The following is a 12349-nucleotide window of genomic DNA, read 5'->3' on the forward strand; positions in this document are numbered from 1 at the left end:
AACTATCCAGGCCAGTTTTCCTCTGGGCCACCAGGCCAGTCCTGGCGGAATCCACCTGATTGATGCTTCCTGGGGAGTTGAGGGAGGGGCCAGGAAAGCTAAAGGTTAAAACCTGAAACTTCCCTGTATTCGTTTTCTATTGCTTCCGTAACCAATTAACACAAACTTGGAGGCTTAAAACAACACAAATTTATTAAGGTGCAGTTCTGTATGTTACAAGTCCATTACGTGTCCCACTGGGCTAAGATCAAGGTGTCAGCAGGGCCATGGTCCTCTGGAAGCCCCAAGGGAGAATGTTTCCTTGTCTTTTCCATCTTCTAGAGGCTGCCTACATTCCTTTGTTTGTGGCCCCTTCCTCCACCTTCCAAGGCACCAACATAGTGTTTCTCTGGCCCATCTTCCATCATCACAGCTCCGCTCTGCCACTCCTCTTCCATTTCCTTCATCCCCCTTTAAGGACCTGTGATATTACATGGAGCCCACTTACATCATTCAGTCAGTTGATTAGCAACAGTAATTTCATCGGCAACCTTAATTATTCTTTGCCACATAACAAAACATATACACGGATCCTGGAGACAAGGCTGTGGATATCTTTCAGGGAGCCATTATTTTGCCTACCCACTCCCCTTCTCCCCATCCTTCCCTGCCTCCTGACTTGGCTGACCCCACCCCGACCCCAGCACCCTTCTCTCCTTCAGGACACCTTCCGGATCTTTCCTCCCTAGGAGTCCCTTCCATATTTACAGCATGGAAGCTTTACCATCCTAGTCACACTGTACTGTCACAGCTGTCACCCCCCAAAAAGCAACGTCCTCTCCCCATTACTATCCAACTTCCTTTGCCCTAGTAAGCTCAAGTATCTGTCGAATAGCTAAATGCAGCAAGGGCACAGTTTCTTTCAATTTATCTACAGTACCCTACGTAGGGCCTGCCCTTCAATAAAGGTTTCTAGGACTGTATACGTGAATGAATGAACGAAGGAACCAATGTTTGGAATGAATCGTAGTATGGGTCCCACCCCTGCCCGGAAGCCACCTAGCCTGACCGCAGATATCAGCGTGCTCAGGGCACTCCCACACACTCAATGCTCTCTCTTCTAGCGGGCAGTAAACTCGTGAAATCTCTCACAGTTGTAATATTTTAACGCAGGCGCCTTCAAGACCTCATTCATTCCCTCAGTAGTCAGTGAATACACTGGTGCAGGCACCTCCCCGACCCAGCCTTCCAAGGAAGGAACGCCCTAGGACGCTCTGAGAATTCTGAAGAATTCGCTCTTCCGGTTGCCATCCTCTCGGCCCTTCTAGAACAGAGAGTTTGGATTCCGACGGGCACAGCTGGAATCCGCGGAGTCCAGCCTAGGCACCTGATGCCGTCTGGCCCGCAGCCTCCCGAGCTTGGGCAGGACACCCGCTGGGCTCCTGGACACCCGCGCGGAGCCGCAGAAGGGGGAGCTTAGGCGGGGGCGGGAGTGGCACGGGCTGTGGGCGGGGCCTAGCTGGGGCGGCTTAGGCATTGGCTCCGTGGGCCGGGGGCGGGGCTTCAGGGGCCAAGGTCTGCACTGTAAGCTCACAGCCGGGTTCGGCTCCCACCGCCGTGCGGTCCAGCTTCGGAGCTTTTGCCGTCAGCTGGTCGGCTGCCTAAGCGCTTCAAGGTGAGTTCGCGCCGGGACTCTGCAGCCTGGCTGCAACTCCAAAGGGGCCCCCGGAGAAGATCATCCCTGTGGCGCCCAGTTCCATCTTGTGCCCTGGCCCGCGTCTCACCTCCACGCAGGTTCTTTCCCGGGAGCCTCGGGCTCCAACGTGTTCCCTGCCGGCGCCTCGGTCCTGGCGGCCACGCCCGCACCCCCTCCGCCTGCGGGGGCCGTGCATCCAGAGCCCGAACTCCCGGGCCCGCTCTCCACCCTGCGCCGGAGCCCCACCCCACCCCCGAGACCGGGGAGCGCACTCCCAGTGTCCTGCGTCTCGGCCCTGGATGGGGGTCGTATTTTTAGCCTATGGTGAGGTGTCCTCCTATCTTTAGCCACGGCCGTGAGCGTCCTGAAACGGATCCGGGCTGGGCTGGGCTGGGCTGGGCTGCGCTCGGGCAGAGGGCGGGGAGGAATCGGCGCCGGAACCCGAGCTGGGGCTGAGGAGCTTGACCCGCGGGAGCCAGAGGCGGGGGCTAGCACGCCCCAGCGCTGGCCTTGCGCCAGATGGACACTCGGACATCGTCCAGGCCGGGAAGCATAGGGGAGGCTCCTCCCAGAGCTTGGAGACGGGGCAGCGTCCCCAATCGCCCCTTTTTCCCCATGATTGTCTGGTTGTGATACCAGAATCCCCCAAGAGAAGAAGATCCCGCAGACAATCCGCAGCTGGTACGCTTACGTGCGGCTCCTTCGGTGCTCCTGCCTGGAACCCGCGGCGCGCTGGAGACTCCGGTGCGCGCCGGGACTCCTCCCGGGCGCGGGGCGATAGAGCAGGCGAGCGCGCCACCTAGCGGCGACGGATCCGCGCGCTGCTCTGCACCGGGACCCCGCGGGACCTTGTGAGACCCCGCAGCCGTGGGAGGGAGATTCTGCGCAGGCGGGTGGGAGGAGGACACCTGGGGCCAGGAACTATTGGCTTTTGGTCTTGTTGGGAGCATTGTCCCCAAACCACCAAAATGCTTGAGGAAAGCCCTACAGCTATTTGCTGAATGAAAGACTTGGGCTAACAGTGACATTGGTGCTGTCACTTGCACTACGGCAGTAGGATCTCCAGTAGCCCTCTGGTGATGGCTTTATTATCAGCCTATTTTATGGATGGGGAAGGTGAGGCCAGAGAGGAACAGTGTATTTCCCAAGATCAGAGTGAGTCCCAATTGGAGATGGATTCAAGGTCAGCCTCCTGTAAGGTCAGGGGGCTGCTCTTTGAACATCTCTGGTAGGGAGTGGCCTAGTATTCCTTGTGACAGAAGGGGCTCTGCCTCCTGGAAGTCATTTTCTTTGAAGGACGCCCTGGGCTCCTGGGTACCAGTCCCCACTCTTCCTTGTAACTAGCTGGGTGACCTCAGCAAAGTTACTTAACATCTCTGAGTTTGAGTTTCTCCCTCTGTAAAAGGTGGTAATGACATCCAGCATGCTGTGTCTGGGAGCATTAAGATGGAAGCTGTGCAAGAGCAGCTGGAGCTCGGGGTCTTCTGGTTGCCAAATTTGAATTCTTGGGGCTTGATGGTTGCAATTCCCAGCTCTCCCCTGGGTGGTTGACACTGGCCCAACCCTTCCCAGCTAGCCTCAGTTCTCCCCACATCTGGAATTGGGCGGTACATCTGGCTCTGAGTGAGACAGCTGTCAGGGACGCCCAATTTGTTGTGGAAACACTCAGGCTGCCTTGGCGCCCCTGTATGATGGGCGGGAGGACCTGGCCCAGGTCCTGAGCACGTCCTACCAGTCAGCCCCATTCTCTCTGAGTGAAAAGGAAGGAAAAACCACCCCAGGACGTCTTGCCTGCCAAGGGGACAGATAGAATGTGTGTCAGCATGCCCCCCACCCCTGGCATGATATGGGCACAAATGTCTGTTAGATGAATGAGTGATGGGACCCCAAGACTTCAAAACACCCAGTGTCTCACCCTCCCTTCCCCCCAGCTCCTTAAAGCTGAGCTGGAATTCTGCCACTGGAGAGAGTCATTCCTTTGTTTCCTGTTAAACTGCAGGTGCTCTGGGAGGGGCAAGATGTCCGGTCTCTGTGGCTCAGCATGACTGACCCGGGGTGTCCGGTCCTGGGGTGGAGTTTCCTGAGTGAGAGCCTGGGCTGGAGGAATGAAGAGAGTTGGGATTCTGCCACTCCTCCTGCATCCTCCTTCCTCCTTCCTGCTCCCTCCTGCCAGCCCTCCGTCTCCCCCCACTCTGCCCAGGATGGGGCAGAGCTGGCACAAGCAACCTTGCTGCTGCTCGGCCCCTCCCTAGCCAATTTCCCACCTGTTCAGCCTCGGACAGCCTGTAGATGGCAGTGGGAGAGTGTGGGCTCCTCTGGGTCCCTGCTGGGTGACCTTGAACAGGTTTCTTTCTTTGCCTTTTGTGCTCTGATTCTACATCTGTATCCACGTGTCAGGCCAATCCCCCACCGTGGGAACTGAAAGGAGTGCTTGCAAGGCTTCCTTCTTCTGTTAAACCAGTATGACATCCCTCCAGAGTATGTTTATTATTTCCATATTAAAAATATTATTTTTTTCTGATTTCATAAAAAATATGTGCACATAAATAATACTTGCTTATTATTAAGAACTTGAGCTTATAAAAGTATGAATAAGAAAGGCAAAGTCACCGGAAATTCTCCCATCTTGAGAGAACCACCATCAACATTTTGGCAACTATCCTTTCAACTTTACACATCAGTTTACAGTAACGAGACCAAATGTTACAGATAATTTTTACTGAGGACACCTTTCCTCCCTTTCACAGACCCCATACCCTATCCCTGTCCCCCACCCCACCCCCAGTCTAGGTAGCCATACGGGGAAAGGGACGGGAGCTGGTCAATACTTTCAAAAAATAGAATTTTTCTATACTACGTACATTTTTGCATTTTGTTTCTCTCCCTCTGCAATGCCTTGTGGGAATTCCTCCAAAGTGTTTTATGGCTCTACTTTTAAAATGGGGATGATAGGAAGGTGGTTGTGATAATTAAATGAAATGTATTTGCAAAGAATTCAGCCAAATTCCAGACACAGAATAAAGTCCCCTTCCAAAAATATTTGTACCCCCACTCCATCTTCTCCTCAGGGGCTGGGGCAGGGAGGGAGACAGAAACTAGCCCCTGCCCGTAAGGAACTCTTAACCAGGAAGAGGAGGAGTAAAGGGAAAGTCCGAAAAGGTGAACTCACATCCAGGTGGGACGTGATTGGGCCAAGCAGAAATATCTGTTGTTTGTCTATCTGCCTAATACCTGTGTGCAACCAGCCCTGTGCCAAGCCTGGGTGGGTGAGACTGGAGCTCTCCATCCTTGGTCAAATGGAGAACTGAGACCAATCTGTGAGACCCCCAGGCAATTTGGCACTTGTCATGTCTTGGGTCACCTTTGATGTGCAACAGAGGAGGGGTAAGCACCCCTGTGATGGTGATGAGCAGAGCTGGGGACCCAGGGCAAGAGATCAGAGCCAGGACTTTGTGTGGGACTTCATGCTAGTCACTCAGGTGCTGGGTCCTCAGTTTCCCCACTTGTAAGGGAGCAGCTTGGAGCTGGTGATCCAGGCCCTAAGGTACAGCAAGTCTATGACTGAGCATGTGCTTCTTCCAGGCTCCCTGCAGCAGAGCGGCTCCACTTGGGCTCCCAGGGCTGACAGAGGGGGCCCAGAAGCCAGATGCACGCCTCTGACCTTTGTCCTGTCCCTGACTTGTTCCCTTGGTGTTTCAGCTCCTCAGCCCCGGACTGGGGAGAGACACTCAGAAGGACAAGACCAGAGAGCACTGCTGCCTAGGAGATCACCTTTCTGCTTCCAGTTTTCAGAAGAGTTTTCAACCCTTCTGGAAAAGAGTGATTTTTGTTATCTCAACCCTCCGACTTCACTGATAGTTAATCTTTCTTTTTCTAATTCCTTGGACCAACTTTGGTCACGCCCTACATCCTACTCTTAGCCCTTTGGCAAGTTTTTGGTGTCTGGAAACCACCTTCTGGATGTTTCTGATTGAGTGGTGAGAGGCCGTGGTCTCGGCCAGTGGACTGTCCCCAGCCTCGGCAGCCAGGCCTGGGTAGTGAGGTCGCAATGTCCACCAAGGCGCCCATCTATCTGAAGCGCGGCAGCCACAAGGGCAAAAAGGAGAAGCTTCGAGACCTGCTGTCCTCAGACATGATCAGCCCGCCGCTGGGGGACTTCCGCCACACCATTCACATCGGCAGCGGCGGCGGCAGTGACATGTTTGGTGACATCTCCTTCCTGCAGGGCAAGTTTCACCTCCTGCCAGGGACGGCAGTTGAGGGACCTGAGGCGGACGGCACCTTTGACGTCCCCTTCCAGTTTACCCGCACTGCGACCCTGTGTGGGCGGGAGCACCCGGAGGGGCCATCCCCTCTGCTCAAGAATGCCATCTCCCTCCCGGTCATCGGTGGGCCTCAGGCCCTCACCCTGCCCACAACCCAGGCCCCACCCAAACCCCCTCGCCTGCACCTGGAGACCCCTCAGGCCTCCCCACCAGAGGCAGGAAGTGTGGACATCTGGAGAATTCCAGAGGCTGGCTCGGCCCGCAATGGGCTGACCCCTGAATCAGAAACCGAGGAGCCCTTCCTGTCTCACGCCAGCTCCCTGCTCTCCCTGCACGTGGACCTGGGGCCTTCCATCCTGGACGACGTCCTCCAGATCATGGACCAGGAACAGATGCCCACATAGGCCCCCAGGTGGGCCAGGCTGGGCGTCCAGGCTGGTGAATGCCAGAGGCAGGGGGTGGACACGATCCTGGCCTAGAAGTCGGGATCCCAAGGGCCCGCCTGTGTGGTCACTTGCCAGCAATTTCTCACTTTGAGCCTTTGTTTTCCTCCCACCCTCTCCCCATGGGCAGAATATGCCTCATTGCTTTCCCTTAAAACCCGCGAGGACACATGCAGCACTCAGCCCACGGGTTCCTGAGCCTCGTGGGACACCTGGACCCCCACTGCCAACTGCTCCCCCTCCCCTCAGATCCCTCAGACGAAGGCTATGCTGAAATGGACTCCCCTTTCAGCTCCCTTCCGCCTCAGGTCCCTCAGATGCCCTGATCAAGGCGTGGAGGAAGAGGCAGGGCACAGCCAACCAGACTTTTGGTGTCATGTCCTGGACTGGGAGCGTGGCATCAGTGATCAATGTCCCTCTACCCCATCCCCTCCCACATGACCAGGAGTTCTGGTTGCAATAAAACTTGCTGCTCATAGTTGTGCTCCCCACACCCTTATCCCTGAAGGCAGGCCAATCTCTGCCACCTGGGCTGACCCTTGGGGAGACCCCAGCCCGTTTTTCTGCCGAGCGGGCCCTGCCCTTTGGAAGGTTGTACCTGATTCTGAGGGCTGGGGGCTGGGAGGGATCCAACAGTGCTGGTCAGCAGACTCATCTCATCAGCGCTGTTTATTGAGCATCTACAGTGTAGCTGGCCTGTTCCAGGGGCTGGGGATGCCAGACGGACGCCATCCCAGCTCTCCTGGGGCTTACATTCTAAGGGGGAAGGATATTAAATTTGTAAGCAAGGAAGATGATTTCCAACGGTGTTGAACTATGAAGAAAATGTGATTGGGAATACCTGGGGCAGGGGTGGGGGTGGTGTCGGGACATTCAGGGATCAGACGTGATTCTGAGCCAAACCTAGGGCTAATAGACATATGCTCAGGCATAAGCAAAGGTACTGAGGCACCAGGGTGAATGACAGAGGAGCCGCTATGTAGTGAAAAGATCTCTAAGTCCTACCTAGCCTGTGTGAGACTCAGTTTCCCCATCTTTCCAATGGAGTCAATGATACCTGCCTTGTAGGGTCGTTGAGAAAACCAGGGATAATGTTTGGTTATGGTGTGTCATGTAAAGGAACTGGGGGCTCAGGAAAGGCAGGACTGGGAAGCTGGGAAAGCATTTTGCAGTCGGAACAGGGTGCTTGCTGGCTGCAGCTGAGGCGATGGGAGCTGCTGAAAGATTTTTAAGCTACAGAGACGTGGTCAGATCCAGGTTTTATTTTTATTTTTTAAAGAGGGCACAACTCACAATGGCTCATGAAGGGATCGAACCGGCAACCTTGGTGTTAATTAGCACCACGCTCTAACCAACTGAGCTAACTGGCCACCCCAGATCCAGGTTTTAGAAGGGTCGCCAGGGAGGCCAAGTGGAAGATGGACCAGAGATCAAAGAGGAGGAAGCCCTTGCAAGATGAGGAGGACCGGACCAGATGGGGACACTGGGGACAGAGAGGAGGGAAAAGCGTAAGATGGGGCTCGTTGCTGGCCTCAGTGGTCCCCTTTTATTCTCAGTTGGTTCTTTTCCATCCTTTTGATGCTCTGAGTCCCAGACCCCACCTCACCCACAATCTTTCCTGCCTCCAAGTAGAGATTTCATACTAGAGGCAGAGGCAGAATTAGACCAGGAGACATTTTGCTGGGCCACACAGCTTTTTTTATGCAGATGACACATTTTTTTATTGTGGTAAAATATATATAACGTGAAATCAATCATCTTAACCATTTTTATGTGTATGATTCAGTGGCATTAATTACATTCACATTATTCAGCAACCACCATCACCATCTATCTCCAGAACGTTTTTCATCTCCCCAAAGTGAAACTCCCTGTCTATTCTACAATAACTCCTCATTCTCCCTCCCCCTCGGCCCCTGCAACTGTCTCTGAATTTGACTTCTCTAGGGACTTAATATGAGTGGATTCATACAGTATTTGTCTTTTTGTGACTGGCTTATTTCACTTAGCAGGATATCTTCAAGGTTCATCCATGCTGTATCCTGTACTGAAATCTCCTTCTTTTTAAAGGCTGAATAATACTCCATGGCATATATACATCCCATTTCGTTTATCCATTCATCCACCGATGGACACCTGAGTTTCTTCTACCTTTTTGCTGTTGTGAAGAAAGCTGCTGTGAACATGGGTTTGAGTCCTTGCTTCAATGCTTGTGGGCTGGATTGTATCATTCTATGTTTAATTTCTTAAGGAACCACCGTATTGTTTTCTATAGCAGCTGCACCGTCTTACATCCCTACCAAACTTTGTTTTTAATCTGAAAATTTTGCCATCATTTAGAGCAGGGGTGTCCAAACTTTTTTCAACGTTTTTTACCAAGGGCCATATGCGGTAAAATACACAAACAGCTGGGCCACTCACTCGAGGTGAAGTACGTATTGCCTCACCTGGGTTATTTAAGTAAACCAAATATATTTTTGGAATTTGCTGCGGGCCAACTGACAATGGATTGCGAACCGCAGTTGGCCCGCGGGCCGCAGTTTTGACCCCCCTCATTTAGAGATTAGGGGCTTCCCTATCTGTAGTGGGATTTAAACCCAGGTCTGTGAGACCCCAAAGCCTATACTTGACTGCAACCCTCTCCCCCACAGAGGGTGAAGATAAAAGGTGAGGAGCTGAAGGGCCAGCATTTTCTTGCCTGCTGCAGGCTCCCCCTCAGCATTTGGGTGGCTTGTCCCCCACATGCCTGGGAGGGGAAGACAAGGAAAAAGGACCCCTTCCTTAGAGCTTCACCTGGCTGGAAGGCAGCACCTCACCCGAGACCTGAGCTGAAGCCAGAGTAGCCATGAAAGGGGGCCATTCTTGCCCTGCGTCCCCTGGAACTGTTCCCCACTCACCCTGCATCAAGCTCCAGTCCAAAGGCCCTGGGAAAGCACTCGTGGCTGCCATGTTGGGTGGAGAAAGGGAACTAACTAGCAAGAGACCTGAAACATCAGATTAACTTAGGATACCTGCTTACACCTGGAATGGAGAGAAACTTTCCCTCTTTAGCTTGTTCAGTGGTGTTCAGGCACCATGTCCTACAAACACCACCCACAAAAAGGAATGCCCCCAAATAGGAAAAGTTGAATAAAGTGACAAACGTCCCTACAGTCTACTGTTTTACATGCCCAACACTCATGATGTCCTTACTCTGTATTTACTCTTTAAAAATAGTATGTATCCTCCCTAGTAGAACGCATCTATTCCTGTCAAGAATACAGTCACTTTTTCCAAAGAGCGACAACTCAAAATCTTGTCAATTACTCCATCTACTTCCAAGTCCAAGATTTCTAGATGACGTCCATTCCTCCTGCCATTCCTTTACAAGCCCATCTCAATATTTTGTAAACTACGAACTACGCTGTAAAGTTCATTACCACCAATACACCCTATAGACAAGAGTGGAGGGAAAGAAGAGTGGAAAAATTAAAATACTATATAAAATATATACTTGATATATGAAGAAAGCGACAGACTTTTTCTCCAACAAAGCTGTAACTGGTAGCAATCAATTCCCTCTTTCATTACCCAGCTTATGTTCCTTTGACCTCAGCCTCTATCGGCTGTTCAGGGATTTTTACCGGGTGACATGTTGCAGACCCTCATTTTTAAAGAATCTGATCCCTTAGTGAATCTCCCCGTATAGAATTGACTTTTCCCCCAAACTTTTTATTTTGAAAAACTTCAAAACTACAGAAACATTGAAAGATTAGTATAATGTATATCCATCTACCTTCATCTAGATTTGCCAATTATGACCATTTTGCCTCATTTGCTTTATCTCTGCATACAAGTTGTTTCCTGACCTTTTGAAAGTAAGTTGCTGACATTGTGACACTTCATTCCAAATACTCTAGCATGTATTTCCATTAAGTCTTTAGCTAGCTTGGGCTTTATTGGGCTTCTTAAACCTCTGGCTTCATGTATTTATTTTTGGGAAATTATCATTTTCTCTTTAAATATTGCCTCTGCCCCTTTCTCTCTCCTTACCCTCTGAGACTCCAATTAAATGTACCTTAGATCTCTCTATATATCCTCTATGCTTCTACTCTAATCCTGTATTTTCTGTTCTTTTGTCTTTCTGTGATGTATTAAGGATAACTTCTTCCTACCTATTCATTGGTTCTCTCTTCAGTTCTGTGTAATATGCTTTTTAACCAACTCGTTTTCTTTGGGTTATTGTATTTTTCAGTTCAAGAAGTTCTACGTGATTCTTTAAAAATTCTGTTGTAGAAATTCTTAATAGGTGCTTGTACCCTGCAGATATTTTTATGCTTGCCTTCACCTTCTTTAAACACAGTAAGCAGTGTTATTTTATGGTTATTATCAGGTAATTCCAGTTATCTTAAATCTTTGTGGATCATTTTGTGTTTTCTGTGGTGTGTATCAGTTCTTGTGCAAGGTTTCTTTGTGTGCCTGATTACCTTTGACTCCGGACTGGATATCATATCTGAAAAAATAGTTTTAGAAATAATTTGAGGCCTTGGATGGCAGTACATTCCTTCAGAAAGAATATTGCTTGGTACCAAATATGCTTGCTTTTGCCAAGTGACTAGGAGCATTATAAGGATGGGTCCAAGTTCAACCCAAGTTTAATCCAAGTTCAAGGCTTGAGTTTTCCTGAACCACCCAGATAATATGATTGTGGAATACTAGTCCATAGAAATAGAAGTCCCATCTTAATGTGTGTGTGTGTGTGTGTGTGTGTGTGTGTGTGTGTGTGTTCGTGGTGGTGGGATATCTGACTTACCTCAGGCAGGCTCTGGGTTTTGATTTTTGATCCTCCCACCAAAGACAGCTCAGTTTCACAGTTATAGCTTCCAGATCAGTAAATGTCTTCAGGACAAAAATTGCTTTGAATTCTGGGCTTACTTCTTTGGATTTTAGCCTCCTAAATGTTGGCCCAGAAATTTTTCATTATATTATTAGCTTTTGAATGGTTTTAAGATTTTGTTTTTCACTTTCTCTGATATTTAGTTTGTCTTAGTGGGAAGGTTGGAATTAAATACCTAACCAGGAGCCTGTCTCCCATTAACTACCTGAATGTAACATTAAGAAGACCCCCTAGGTTTCATTTCTATTTCTGCCTGCCCCCACTGGGGAATAGCAATCCTATTACCCCTTGATAATAAGAATCAATCACCCCAGCCAACAGTGCTACCCGATTTTCACCTTCTTGCCCAGTGGATGTGGAATGCAAAACGACCCACTGGCAGCCTCAGCTCCTAATTTAGAAAAATCCTTATTGTGCCTCTGGAGGAAGCATTTCTCTTTGGATCTCAAGGCTCTAGATCAGCAGAAGCCGAGTCGCAGGAACAGGAAACATTTTACAAAAGGGTCATCAGTTGAGATGGCAAGCGGCTGCACCCCCACTTCCACTCCTTGGTTCCCGTCTGTAAGAGAAACACTATATACTCGTCACTGGTCACTGCTCAGAACTTGTAGAGTATCTACTGTTCAGTGATTTCTTAAAAAAGAATCCTACAAGACCTGAAAGCCATTGATGCTGGGCTCATAAACTGCCTTTCCGATTGTACAGAACTAGCCTACTTAGTATTACTAATTTTTTATTTTAAAATTTTTACTGACTGTACATACAGAGAAGTGCACAAATCTTGTGTAGTTCAATTCATTTTTACAAAGTGAACAAACCTATGTAACCACTACCCAGGTGAATAAAAAAATATTACTAGCACCTCAGCAGCCACCTCCTGCCCTCTCCTTGTCACTGTCCTCTAAAGGTAACCACACTGCTGACTTCTATCCCTGTAGATTAGTGTGTCTGTGTATGTGACTTTATATAAATGGAATCATACAAGATGTCCTCTTTTAAAACTGACTTTTTTGACTCAATATTCAGTTTTTAAGATTCATTCATGTTCTGCAGCAATAGTTTATTCTCTTCATTGTTGTTTAATCCATTC

The 12349-nt window shown here is 50.0% G+C and overlaps 1 protein-coding gene and 1 long non-coding RNA gene across 3 annotated transcripts; one reads left to right on the top strand and one right to left on the bottom strand.

The window, feature by feature from the left end:
- Nucleotides 1–166: 166 nt before the first annotated feature.
- LOC141572288 (uncharacterized) lies at nucleotides 167–2480 on the bottom strand. The gene is made up of 2 exons (XR_012497633.1): nucleotides 1764–2480; nucleotides 167–460 (listed from the first exon to the last, which is right to left on the bottom strand). It is a non-coding gene; the product is annotated as an uncharacterized LOC141572288 (long non-coding RNA).
- On the top strand, nucleotides 1247–6861 carry CDC42EP2 (CDC42 effector protein 2). Of its 2 annotated transcripts, none has more exons than XM_074336669.1 (2): nucleotides 1247–1654; nucleotides 5258–6861. In XM_074336669.1, exon 2 carries the CDS (start codon nucleotides 5724–5726, stop codon nucleotides 6342–6344), a length of 621 nt encoding a protein of 206 aa, XP_074192770.1. In that variant the 5' UTR covers nucleotides 1247–1654; nucleotides 5258–5723; the 3' UTR covers nucleotides 6345–6861. The 2 variants fall into 2 exon arrangements, with proteins under 2 accessions (XP_074192770.1, XP_019593487.2); XM_019737928.2 differs by having other exon boundaries at nucleotides 5375–6861.
- The last annotated feature ends 5488 nt before the right edge of the window (nucleotides 6862–12349 follow it).

The sequence above is a fragment of the Rhinolophus sinicus genome, linkage group LG06, assembly GCF_036562045.2.
Source record: "Rhinolophus sinicus isolate RSC01 linkage group LG06, ASM3656204v1, whole genome shotgun sequence".
Classification (NCBI taxonomy): Eukaryota; Metazoa; Chordata; class Mammalia; order Chiroptera; family Rhinolophidae; genus Rhinolophus; species Rhinolophus sinicus.

Bases quoted from the DNA above. Each gene is read 5' to 3' on its own strand.
- CDC42EP2 (XM_074336669.1), top strand. From the start codon at position 5,724: ATGTCCACCAAGGCGCCCATCTATCTGAAGCGCGGCAGCCACAAGGGC.